Source organism: Amborella trichopoda, chromosome 10, assembly GCF_054954075.1.
Source record: "Amborella trichopoda isolate Santa Cruz 75 chromosome 10, AtrichopodaSantaCruz75HAP2 v2.0, whole genome shotgun sequence".
Lineage (NCBI taxonomy): Eukaryota > Viridiplantae > Streptophyta > Magnoliopsida > Amborellales > Amborellaceae > Amborella > Amborella trichopoda.
In genome coordinates, this window is record NC_142345.1 from 45,380,294 (window position 1) to 45,392,624 (window position 12,331).

The 12,331-nt window shown below is 34.6% G+C and overlaps 1 protein-coding gene across 1 annotated transcript; it reads right to left on the reverse strand.

Annotated features, from left to right (window-relative positions):
• Nucleotides 1-3,780: 3,780 nt before the first annotated feature.
• On the reverse strand, nucleotides 3,781-9,351 carry UBC30 (ubiquitin-conjugating enzyme 30). Its single transcript, XM_006857505.4, has 3 exons — nucleotides 9,145-9,351; nucleotides 7,405-7,630; nucleotides 3,781-4,221 (listed from the first exon to the last, which is right to left on the reverse strand). The coding sequence occupies exons 2-3, from the start codon at nucleotides 7,618-7,620 to the stop codon at nucleotides 3,991-3,993; spliced, it is 447 nt and encodes a 148-aa protein (XP_006857567.1). The 5' UTR covers nucleotides 7,621-7,630; nucleotides 9,145-9,351; the 3' UTR covers nucleotides 3,781-3,990.
• Nucleotides 9,352-12,331: the final 2,980 nt, after the last annotated feature.

The following is a 12,331-nucleotide window of genomic DNA, read 5'->3' on the forward strand; positions in this document are numbered from 1 at the left end:
CCATGAGATTATTTATTTTTGTTATAAGGTGGTCACAAATACCTCTAGCAATCTAATTTCAAATTGAACGGTTTGGGGTTGTGTCACGAAGTTTGAGAATTTTTTTAAAAAAATTTGAATATAGTCAATGACACACTCACAGCCATTTGATTTAAAATCCAACGGACAAAAAGTGATTGTGACTTCATTCTACCAAAAATAAATGTTCTCATTGTATTACTTTCCTATTAAAAAATATGGGGTGAATTTTAAGTAGCATAAATCTTACATGTAGTTTAATAAATTTCCAAAATACAAATTGTTTTTCGGTGGGCCAATACTTCTTTGGGGAATTAAACTTCATTTTTCCAAATTACACGTCTTTGATATAAATAACATAAACAAATTAAAGCAATCTTATAACCTTTTCCAGAATGACATTTGAGGGGTTTACATACCCTAACGCATGTAAAAATGGTGGTGTGCAGTACTCATGGGTGGGCCTGAAAATCCCTTTTCTTTTTTTTATTTGAATGGGAACTCCTTTTGATACCTTTTCGTCTTGTGTTTTTCAAAGACTTTAATTAGAAAAATGTGATCACACTTTCTATGCTTGTTTGTATCACATCTGGTTGATGCCAAAATGCATTCATGTTGAGGTTGTATTCATGTCTCAGTACTGCTGCTTGATATTAGCATCCCTTCTTGTATATGAATGTTTAACCCCTAGTTTGGCTGTTACACATGTTCATCTCAATTTCCGTATTGAGTTCTCATTAAAATGCGACGCTTTTGCCTTTAAATAGAGATCTGTATTCGTATTTTTGATTTAATCATGATGTGCCGGTGTTTTCCGAGTGCGTACACACCTAAACCAGGTTAAAATTTAGCATCCAAAGATGCCAATAGGACTCATTCTGGCTGTCACTTAAATAAGAAGCACCAGAATATATGTTGGAGCAGCATGGATTTTAGAAGGAAAATTACAGTCCTGAAAAATAGACTTGCAAACAGTCCTTTCGGTTTTGTGGTTCTCAGCTCTCCTCGACTTCTCAAATTGCATGTGACTAGCATTTAATCCCATGCAGCACAGACAAATAATTTAGGGCCTCAAAGACGTGCCATGTTGCACCTGGGACGCAACGATAAAAGACGAGAGAGATGGCGAAAAAAATTAGCCTACTTCCTTTGATTGAGTCTTCACTTAACCTACTCAAAATATATAGTACCAAGTTTATTGAAAACTAAAAGTTACTTCTATAGGTAGACTAATCTAAGAGACAATTCACAAAAGAAAACTTCTAGTGTCTGCAAACAGGCAATCCCAAAGTACTCAAGAACAATGCCTCAACATCAGGTCTGCCACAGTCCTAGTTAAGGTTTCCAATACAACCATAATGTTGATTATTGGTTACAAAGTAACATTATTTTGACATTAGAACATGGAAGCAGTTGAACATTGAAAGAGCCATTTCACTTCTCCAACCTCAGAAATATGATGAGAATAAAAATTAGGAATGAAAATCGAGGATGCCCATCTCGTCGTTCTTCCGATTTAAACAGAGATAAGAAAACAATTAGTGATAAAAATCAGGGCCGCTGTGATCCATGGAGATAGTACATTGCGTACGAATCCTTGTCAGAGAATTTTATCCCCTTCACTGGGTGTCCCTCTCCCCAATTGAACGGTATTCCAGGCAGCTGTTCCCTCAGGTGGGTATAGCATGCTGCACTTCTCCTATGCCAACCACTCTGTACAGGGCTCACGAGTTGATCTCGCCTCCCATCTTGTGATGATGCAGTGGCTGTAAAGTCATGGGACTTGTCCCAAACTAAGCATGCCAACCCCTCACTGCGGTCCTTCTACTCATGCCCCTGAAGTGCCTGGACCTGTGCGAATGTCCCAGAGACGATAATTTCATGTGACATCTACGACTTCTCCCACATTGCAGGCGTGTTTGATAACAGGAAGCCGCATCTTCACTGAATAGTAGCACTAATGAGAAGTGCTATGTTATTATTCATGCTGCTGCTTCTGAATTAGTGTAAGATAAGGGGAGCCACAGCTTTCATGCTCCCCCATAGAAGCCACCACTTCTGAAGCTCGGGAGTATGCGTCTTCCCAAGCCGCATCTTCCACCACTCAAGAGAGCAATGCATGTTTTGATGCTCTTGTTACCGAGATTTGGAAACCAGAATTAGAGTTTCCTCACTACTTCTGAAGTAGTGATAAGCCCTTTGTGTTTCATGTGCATTCCAAATTTATATCTGTGAAAAGACTTTTATAAGAACCTAGTCTACTTAGAAAAGAGTGTGGTTTGTATAAGGTTGAGGCCCTAATCAATCAAAGTAAGGCGCACCTTCAAATAGTACTGAAAGATGTTAGTTTCAATATCAAGGATCTTTTTAATGGCTTGAAAATTTATTTTTATCCCTAATTATAAAATTTAAAGATTAAAAAATAATGTAGATCGAACAGATCTTTGCACACTTAAAATCTTGAAAATTGCCGGTCTAGATAATATATTACAAGATGCATTATTTTCAAGACTTAAAATCTATTTTTTCTCGTATCCTTACATCTTGAGATTGAGATGGTCAAATTGAGGGTTTTTTTTAGCATCGAAACAAATCTCTTCTAATGAATTTTTGAGGTGCGCCCTTATGTAAACTTTTTCCCCTAGAAAATCCGTTGAACCTCAATTCTTGCACACATGAAGCTCTTGCCTAATGAATTCATATAAAAATAGGGGGAAGATGAGTCCACTAGTTTAGGTTCATGGATTGTCCCCATATAAAAATAGGGGGAATATGAGTCCACTAGTTTAGGTTCATGAATTGTCCATTTAGTGGGAAGAAGTAAGTCTACGCGTTTGAAAACTCAAAATCCATATTTCTTTTTAGAATTGTTTATTGGGAACTTAGTTAAAAGAACCATATAAAATAACAAGACCTTAGTTAAACGAACCATACAAAGTAACAAATCTAATGATGGATGAATCGACTACTTTTACATGGTTTTGTAAGGTGGTTTAGCCAATTTAATATGCATATATGTGCGTGTACATACACCATACGGTCGTCCAAATAACGTGTTCCGAGGTGGACTATTTCCAGACTCAATTTTTGTTTTTTTTTTTTATACTTCTCAAGGTCAAAGATGATTAATTGAAGCGTTCTCTACGATACTAATAATATTGGACTTATTGGACTTTTGAGGTGCATCTTACTTTTATAATATAAAGTTGACGGTGTGGAAAAAAATGCTAGCATGATAGGATATTCAATCCCTCCAATTAATCTTCTTTTCCAACAACAAACAAAAGAAAAGGATTCATAGGTCCCCCGGGACCATAGTTTGCACGGTAATAACCCTACCAAAAGCTCATCAAAAACTATGTTGGCATTTATTGAGAAGGATTGTGTATTTACCTTTGATATACGGTCACCATCACTAAATAGCCTTCAAATGTGAAATAAAGCAGTTAAGATTGTTTATTAATCTCGGATAAAAAAATTCAACTTTGAATGGAATCAATGGTACACCACTAATCGTTAGATTTCGAATCTAACGGTTTGAAATGATTGTGAACTTCTTGCACCAATGATAAATGGTCATATTACTATGTCTCAAATATTATGTTTTAGATGACAACAGAGTTCATAATAGAATGAATGTCAGGGCATCAATACAATCAAAGGATGAGGGCCAGATTATGGTCTTATGCATCCAAAGGACTAGCAAAAAAATGCCTAGATCAAGAACCCACATTGCCCATAAGTCTATTATGGGAGCACATATTTCGAAATGATAGCCTTTATGTAAACATCTGAAATTGTTCATACAAATGAGACCCGAGAAATTATTAGTTCATCGGCATACAACACAAACCAAATCAAGAACCACACAGCCGACCAATCTAAAAAGCTTCGAAGTATGAGTATTTGATGTTAAACATACAAAAGGCTTGCAGAAAATTCAACGTGCGTATTGGGTTTCCTTCTCTCGTCTCAGTTCATGGCATACTTCTGAGTCCAGGCTCTTGCAGTCTCCTCATACCTGGATCTCTGGTTCTTGTAGACATGGGCGATCTCCGGGACGAGAGGGTCATCAGGATTAGGATCGGTGAGGAGAGAAGAGATAGAGAGAAGGACCTTTGAAATGGTAAGAGCAGGGCTCCATTGCTCCTTGAGAATGTCAAGGCAGATGCTACCATTTGAGTTTATGTTGGGGTGATAAACCTGGTTTTTGCAAGGCAAGCATTAAAAAAAAAAAAACCGAGCTAAGCAAAAAATCATTTGTTTTAAGTGGCAGGTGAATGGAAACAGAGAGGACAGAAATGGACTTACTGTGACTGTGAATGTGAATGTGAATGTTTGTGTAGGGAAGAGATAGATAGCTAGGCCATATATTCACAATCAAGTGTGGTTGCGCACATGTTAATGTGAATGTGAACATTTGTGTGTAGAAAAAAGATATATATATATATATATATATATATATATGAAGAGAGAGAGAGAGAGAGAGAAGAGGGGGGTAGAGGTTTTTGGTTTATTGTGTGTGGGGGGGGGGGGGTTTAAATCATGCACAATTTGTCACGTACACAGATCTGCATTTACTTGAACAAGGAAGAACATAAGCATTGCAGGCTTATAATGATTTTTGTGATAGAAAAACTAGCAGAGATCATAACAGTGAAAAAGATAATGTAAGAATTTTATAGTCAGAAGAGAAGCATAGAAGAATTTTTGAGTTATAGAGGTTGTAACCAAAGTGCTGGAACAATTATTGTAACCCAAAAGTAGTGCTGGAACAATTATTGTAACCAAAAAGTAGTGCTACAACAATAGTCAACTTCAATAAATAAAAAAACGTTCAACTCATCTACCACAACTAGTATTATTTTTATTTTATTTTATTTTATTGAAGGAAGTTTGTACCCTTATTGACATGGCATGACAAAGATAATACTATCTTGGAGCAATGTAGATCAGAAAATCTCATCAGCATATATTCATAAGAATATGGAGAGGGAACTACTCCAAATGCTTAAGGAAATACCATGAAATTTAGTATTGAGAGTCTATCAGCAAATTCAAAGACCAAATAGAAGTATTGCAAAATGAGACCTTATGAGGCCCACCAAGTTTTCCTTGACAAAGAATCCTTCATTAAATTCCATTCGAACTAATTCTCTGCTGACTCTTAAGGAGGACTGAAGAGAAAACACTTCATTAACCAAGAGAAAGAAATAAGATGGCAGGCAAGCTCACCCCAATTTTGCATTTCTCTGCCAGTTTCTATATATCTGCCTTAATCACACCAAAACTCTTACAAACTATTAGAAAAGTAGACTATGATATATATTTATAGATAGTAATGGTATTATGTACAAAAACAACTCGTATGTTCTATATTATATATAATCAGGCATACACATATATTGAGATTTTCAAGCAAATGATGTGCCATATATCCATCAGAAAAAGTATATGCTATAGTAACTTTGGTAACTCAGTATATGTGATGCAATGTAGGGCACGGCCAATTGTATCATTTTAACCTCATTATTACATCCTGAATTCCTGATTATATTTTTGCTATAGCTTTTTTGGAAATTTAAGCTAATATCCCCTATTTTTTGTACGACATTATATATAATCAGCCATACACATATATTGAGATTTTCAAGCAAATGATGTGCCATATATCCATCAGAAAAAGCATATGCTATAGTAACTTTGGCAACTCAGTATATGTGATACAATGTAGGGCACGACCAATGTTATCATTTTAGCTTGATTATTACATCCTGATTATATTTTTGCTATATCTTTTTGGGAAGTTTAAGCTAATATCCCCTATTTTTTCATAATTAAAAATCTATCCATAACATAATATGTTGTTATTTACGCTTATGTCCCCATTTTCTGACTTAGTTTTTCCCAAAATGCCAATGGTTCGGACTTTTAATATCCAAACGTAAAGTATTAACAAATCAGTTCAAAAATTGTAATTCCAAAATCGTTCTCTGTCCACATTTTGGTATGAAGTTTCAAAATCTAAACCAATTTTTGAAAAAACAAAAAAAAAAAAAAACCAAGAGATAGGGGGAAGAGATGGGTTATGTAGGGTGAGTATTTGGGTTCAAATTCTAGAATGACGACAAAATTAAAACAAATGAAAAATAAAGACATGAGTGTTAATTACAACATATTGGGATAGATTTTTAATTCCAAAAAAAATGAGGCATATTAGAGTAAATTTCCCTATCCTTTTTTAAACATGTTAAAAAAAATAATTGAGATAAAAACATGTAAAATTTATTTAAAACATGTTTACAAAAGATACACAATGAAAAGGATGAAACAAATAGTGCAATGGTGTAATTCATATATGAAGGCATATAATGCCAAAAACCAGTGCCATCTCTACGAACCTATCGGTCAGCTGACTGTCTACTATTATATTCCTCCCAAAATATTCAAGAAGTTGACCAAAATAGTTGTGTTTCTCTTGGAAACTCTCTCTCTTCTTTTTTTTTTTTTTTTTTTTTTTAAACACTTCTCTTGGAAACTTCAATAACCTAATACCTAATAATGACACATAGTTTCCACTCAACCAGTGTTAAGTATTCTCCTCAGTGGCACATAGCTCTTGATGATCTCACCATCGTCACTATAAATGACCAATGCACTATTTCCCCTGTTTCGAACAACCAAATCTGTAATTCAAAGTGTTCGGACACTTGGCGAGTTCAGGCTCGCCAAAGGTACTCGGACTGGCAGTTTGCTGAGTCCAGATCAAAGACAATGGGAACCGTCACTGATTCTCATGTTCATGTTAATTTTTCTAGAGGTTAGCAAAGTCTTTGATAGACTAAGCAAGTCGAGTTGCCTGAATTGAGCTCAGAATCCTAGTGAGTCCTGACCCTTGTCCTTGCTGTAAAACACTGATATAAAATCATATTTCATATCTATGACATATCGTATCAACATGGGTACTTTGGGTAGAGTAATAGCCCAATCCAAAACCCAACCCGACCCCATTCTTTGCCCCTTACTTTCTAGGAAACAATGAGAAATTTAGTCGATATCATCCATAAATTCAGCAAACACATCACCTATCTCTTCTAGGAGTCCCACCAAATCAATGTTATAGGCTCCCGTATCCTCGAACTTCTTCTACAGGAGACCGTCCTCTCTTCATCTAATAATCTTTTGTTACGGGAAGTTCTTAACACACAAAGGACCACCAATCCAAACGTAAAATCAAAGTTACAAATAAAAGCGATCAATGGTAGAGATAGTCATAATGTAAGTAACAAATCTAACTCCAAGAAAGAAAAAGAGAACTGCAAGGAAGAAAATAATCAAACCCACGATTATATTAATCATATTTCAACGAAAACGAAAGATGTGAACCTTGGTCATGAAATTGACTTTGGGTGGCTTAAAAGGATAGTCCGGAGGGAAACGTATCGAAACAAAGAAGAGCCCTCCAGCATATGGGCTATCAGATGGTCCCATTATAGTAGCCTGCCAATGGAACAAATCTTCATCAACGGGTCCTGCACTGCAAGAAGTTGGTGGGTCTTTCTGCAAATCCAGGAGCTCCTTTTGTATACGCTTGCTCGCCATTTTCTTTCCCCTAAGGAATTGAATTCATGCCAATGTTGATGAGGATCTCCTTTCTTTAATATGAGAGAAATAACACCCAATATGGAGCATTCTTTTTTAAAAGGTACAAATATAAAAGTTGGAGTCCAAAGTCACAAAAAAAATAAAGCACTCACTGAAAAATCACAGAAAAATACTTTCTTCTGAAGAATGATACAAAAACATAAAAAGAACAAATTGGGTTTCATTAAAAGCGCTGGAACACGAAGGCTGCACTAAGAGGGACTCAAAGTAAATTTTGAAAATTTACAGGAACTACGACAATGAAAATAAATTTACAGGAACTATGACAGTGAAAATAATTTTATTCAATTACCACGAAATGAAATCATAACAAGACCTCACATAGCATGAATTCACAATAAAAGAAGCTTCAAAATCAAGAAGAGAAGGAAAGACTAACGAATAAGGTAAGAATGAATAAGCTTAAAGAATATACATGAAATTAAGGAAGAGCAAAATATAGACACTAATTAAAAACACAAAAGAGTAACATGAGGACAAAGCAAACATTCTTATCCGAAGAAAAACATAAAATACCATGGAGTTCAAATATATGCCCTAAAAGAAGTAATTACTGTTAAGTCCAACAAGAAGCTAAACTGACAAAGTTTCTGGAGCTTTCAACAGTCATAAAGAAACAATAAAAAGACTCGGGAAGAATTAATCTAACCACCAGCTTTCAATTTGAAAGGGGGGAAAAAATGTACTCATGAATAAAAGCTATTTAAAAAGTGCATCTTTTAATTTTATTTGTAAAAATATGAATAAGAACAACATAGATCTGAGAAATAATCGCACGTAGCAAAATATATTCAAACACAGACATGAGTATATAAAAAGGAAATATTCATTCTGGCCTCCGAAGGAAAAAAGGAAAGCAGAGTTTTTATTTTTTAGTTGACACTTAATTTCAACTAAAAACAAGAAAAAGGTGTGATTTTTCATATAGAAATTCATAAAAAATTACTCAAATATGCCAGCCTAAGAACATAAATATATAAAAAAACTTCGAGAAAAACAGAGAATTGCAAAAAATAGAGATCCATATTACAATAAATTCAACCTCTAATATGACATTAAAAATAGCATGTCTTCCCCGATCACATAAGAGATAACGCTGGCAGATTCAGAATTTTAGACAAAAAGAAAAGATAGTTCAACCATCTAAAATAAAAAAATCTACATAAATTTGGTTTCTAGATATTCAATAATTAAGGGTATAAAATCAAATAAAATAAAATAAAATAAAAAGAGATAAAAAATAATAATTAAACAAGAACAAGGTATATTTCCATAGTCAATTAAAGATCTCCACCATACGGTAACCGAAACAAATAAAATATAAATATTACTTAAATCCCAAATCTCTCATTAATCACCACAAAAAAAATAGAATTTTGCGCTACAAATTCGAGAAACAATCGAATCTCATAATATAAAACAAATAAGACGATTGGAAAGAGGAAAAAGCACTGAACTTACAGAAAGTTTCAATGGAAAATAAGAATTTTTCCCCCTTTTTCTTCTACTTTTTCTTGTTGGGTGTTTTGTTTTCAGAGAACCTTCGCATGGGTGGGTCAAAAACGTCGCAGAAGAACGAGTGATGACTCACACATTTATATCCGAAGAAGGGAGAGGGAGAGGGAGAGGGAGAGGGAGAGGGAGACGAGACGTGGTTTTTTTTTTGTTGTTTTTTTCTGTACAAAACCGCGGTATTTAACGGGTTCGAAATACGAAGAGAAAAGTCCCCCTCTCTCACTATTTCGAAACCCTTTTTTTCTCTCTCTACAATAATTACCGTCTTTCTCTCTCTAAAACTCCCCCCTCTCTTTCGTATCTCGAGGTTTAATTGCCAGCTGGCATCCCACATGGGCTTGCCCAATCAGAGCCCACGTTACCGGTAACTTTCTCTTGCACGAGGTTTTTATGAGCCTTAGGACTCACTTGTGTATATGCGGCCCTTCTTCTTTTTTTTTATCAATTTTTAAGGTGGATTTTAGATCTAATTTTTTCGATGTGTATAATTTTTAATATGAATAGTATTAATACATAAAATTAAAAATTTATAAATAAAAATGATAATATTTTGAATCGTTGGATTTTAAACGAGGGAGCACACCCTTACGTCCATCTTAAAGATGAACGATTGATGGTTTGGAGAACGTAAATGTAGAAATCCGTCCTCGGACTCAGAGACGACCTTTTTCATTCTTTTCATTGTCTTTTAGCGAGAGAGAGAATAATATTAAAAAGAGAAGAATAGATATTAATATTAAATTATAGAAACGAAAAGTAAGATTCCCTTACTGGCCTCTTGGGGCAGTTGTTCTCTAATAATTTCCTTTTATTATAAAATATCTAGGATTCCTCTCCCCTCCCTTTCCTTTTTACTTTTTTTTTTTTTTTTTTTCTTTACTCTTTATATTTGAGTTTTTAATCCCGATATTGGAGTCTTATCTTGTTGGGAAACTTTTGTAAATATAATTTTGTAATTAAAAGATAAAAAAGTGCATATAAAGTTTAACATGTCAAAAAAAAAAAAAAAAGTGTCAACAAAATAATGTATCTCAAAAATCCTCAATAAGGGAGTGTTTCGATGCTGGAAACTCTTTAATTGATCATCTTGACTTTGGGATATATGAATATGAAAAAATAATAATTTGAAATCTTAAAGGTATTGCATCTTATGACAAATTATCCAGACAGTCTGTTTTTAATATTTTGAAATGTCTATAGATCCGCTCCATCAATACTATTTTTAAAATTTTAAATTTTATAATTAAAAATGAAAATAGATTTTCAAACCATCATAAAGTGTTTGCCATTAAAACTACATCTTCTAAAAAAATAGAGCTTGGCTTACTTCCATAAGGACGCTACCTTATATAAACCTCATCCTTTAAATTTGTTTTTTTATTTTTTACATTTTTCTCATGCATCCCTTCTTTACTTTTTCTTTTTATCTTTTCCAAAATACCCCTACATTGGTTCTTAATACAGACCTGACTTTAAAGCTCAGGTCTATTAACAAGTGAAGTGCCTGACCTCTTCCTTGGGCTTGCTGTAAGGCTCCAAAGTATCAACCCGACCCGAAGCTCATGTTCCAACCTCAATGATTGAGTTTGTTTTTAAAATATTCTATTTCAGTCTCTCTCTCTCTCACCCACCATGTGGAAAATCTATAGCACAGTATTGGCAATTAATGTACCAATCTAACTTCAAATCAAATCGAGTTAGCATTTGGAACGCCTGCCAAAGTGGTTGGGACTACAAGAGCTACCCCGACCTGAGCTTCATATCTGGTTGGCTCTTGAAATGCTTACTTGGGATTATTTTGAAAAAATAAAAAGAAAAAGGAAACAAAGACGTGTGTAAACCATAAAAGTATTGAGGAAACATTTTAAACCCCACAAAAAAAGAGAGATTTATGAAAATTCTCATGTTTTATAAGAGAACAAATAAGTGATATGAGTCTTGAAAATGCCAATTTCACAATCAATTTTTCCAGACAACACATTTGATATGCATCATTTAATGCAAGGGGGTGTAAGATTTAAGTCATGTCAAATACTCTTACAGTAAGATTTCAAGAATAAATCTTAAAAAGAAATTATGAATATACTCGATTCATTTTCATTATGTGCCCCGAAGATGTGCAACTTCTTTATTTTATTTTATTTTTATTAGCAAGAGAAGAATAGACATTTATAGACTATCTAGATACTTTTCATTAGTCTTTAGTTGTTTATGTCCAAATTAAATTAATTAAAGTTTGTTTTGGTCAGTTTTTTTTTTTTTTTTTAAAGAAAATTAGGACCCCTACCTCAAATGTGTATTTTTTTATCTAGTTTTAGAGGAAAAATAATATTGCAGTTCCTCCATTGTAGCAATTATTCAAAATACAAAATGGGGATCAGATTCCAATTAACCCAGCCCAACTCGGGCGATTCAGCCTGCCGATCCGGTCTGACTCGAGCAACTCACGAGTCAAATCTCTCTCTGTAGACCTGTCTCTCTCATATGATTCGTGCCTATCCATATTGAAGCTGTTCGCGTTCTATTATTATCATCCATCAATATTAAAAATGTTCCCTGTCTCATGTGGAAAATAGATCAATTTTCTATCTTATCATTCCAAATGGAAAATGTGGACTCTTTCACAATGGAGGCCACCTCCTAACATACCTATCCAATGTAAAAGATGCAGTCATCTATACTCCCTAGGTGGAACTCTACAGCATATTCTCAACAAAACCACAGTCTCTCTCTCTCTCTCTCTCTCTCTCTCTCTCTCGCTCAGCATAGGAAAGTACAATACAGTCCACATGACAACATATGGTCCTAAGGGCCACAATTATCCCTCTCATGTGGAGAAAATATAGACCACCTTTCTATCTTATCTTTCTACATGGAAAAGGTAGACCCTCTCATAATGTTGACCCCCTCCTAACTTATCTATTCATGTAAAAGACGTAGACATCTATACACCCCATGTGGAACTCAACAGCATACTCTCAGTCTAAACAAAACCATAGTCTCTCTCTCTCTCTCTCTCTCTCTCTCTGAGCATGGAAAAATGTAATACGGTCCACATGACCACACATGGTCCTAAGGGTCACAACCATTCAATATGGTGCTCGAGAGAGAGATATATCCATCCATCCACCAT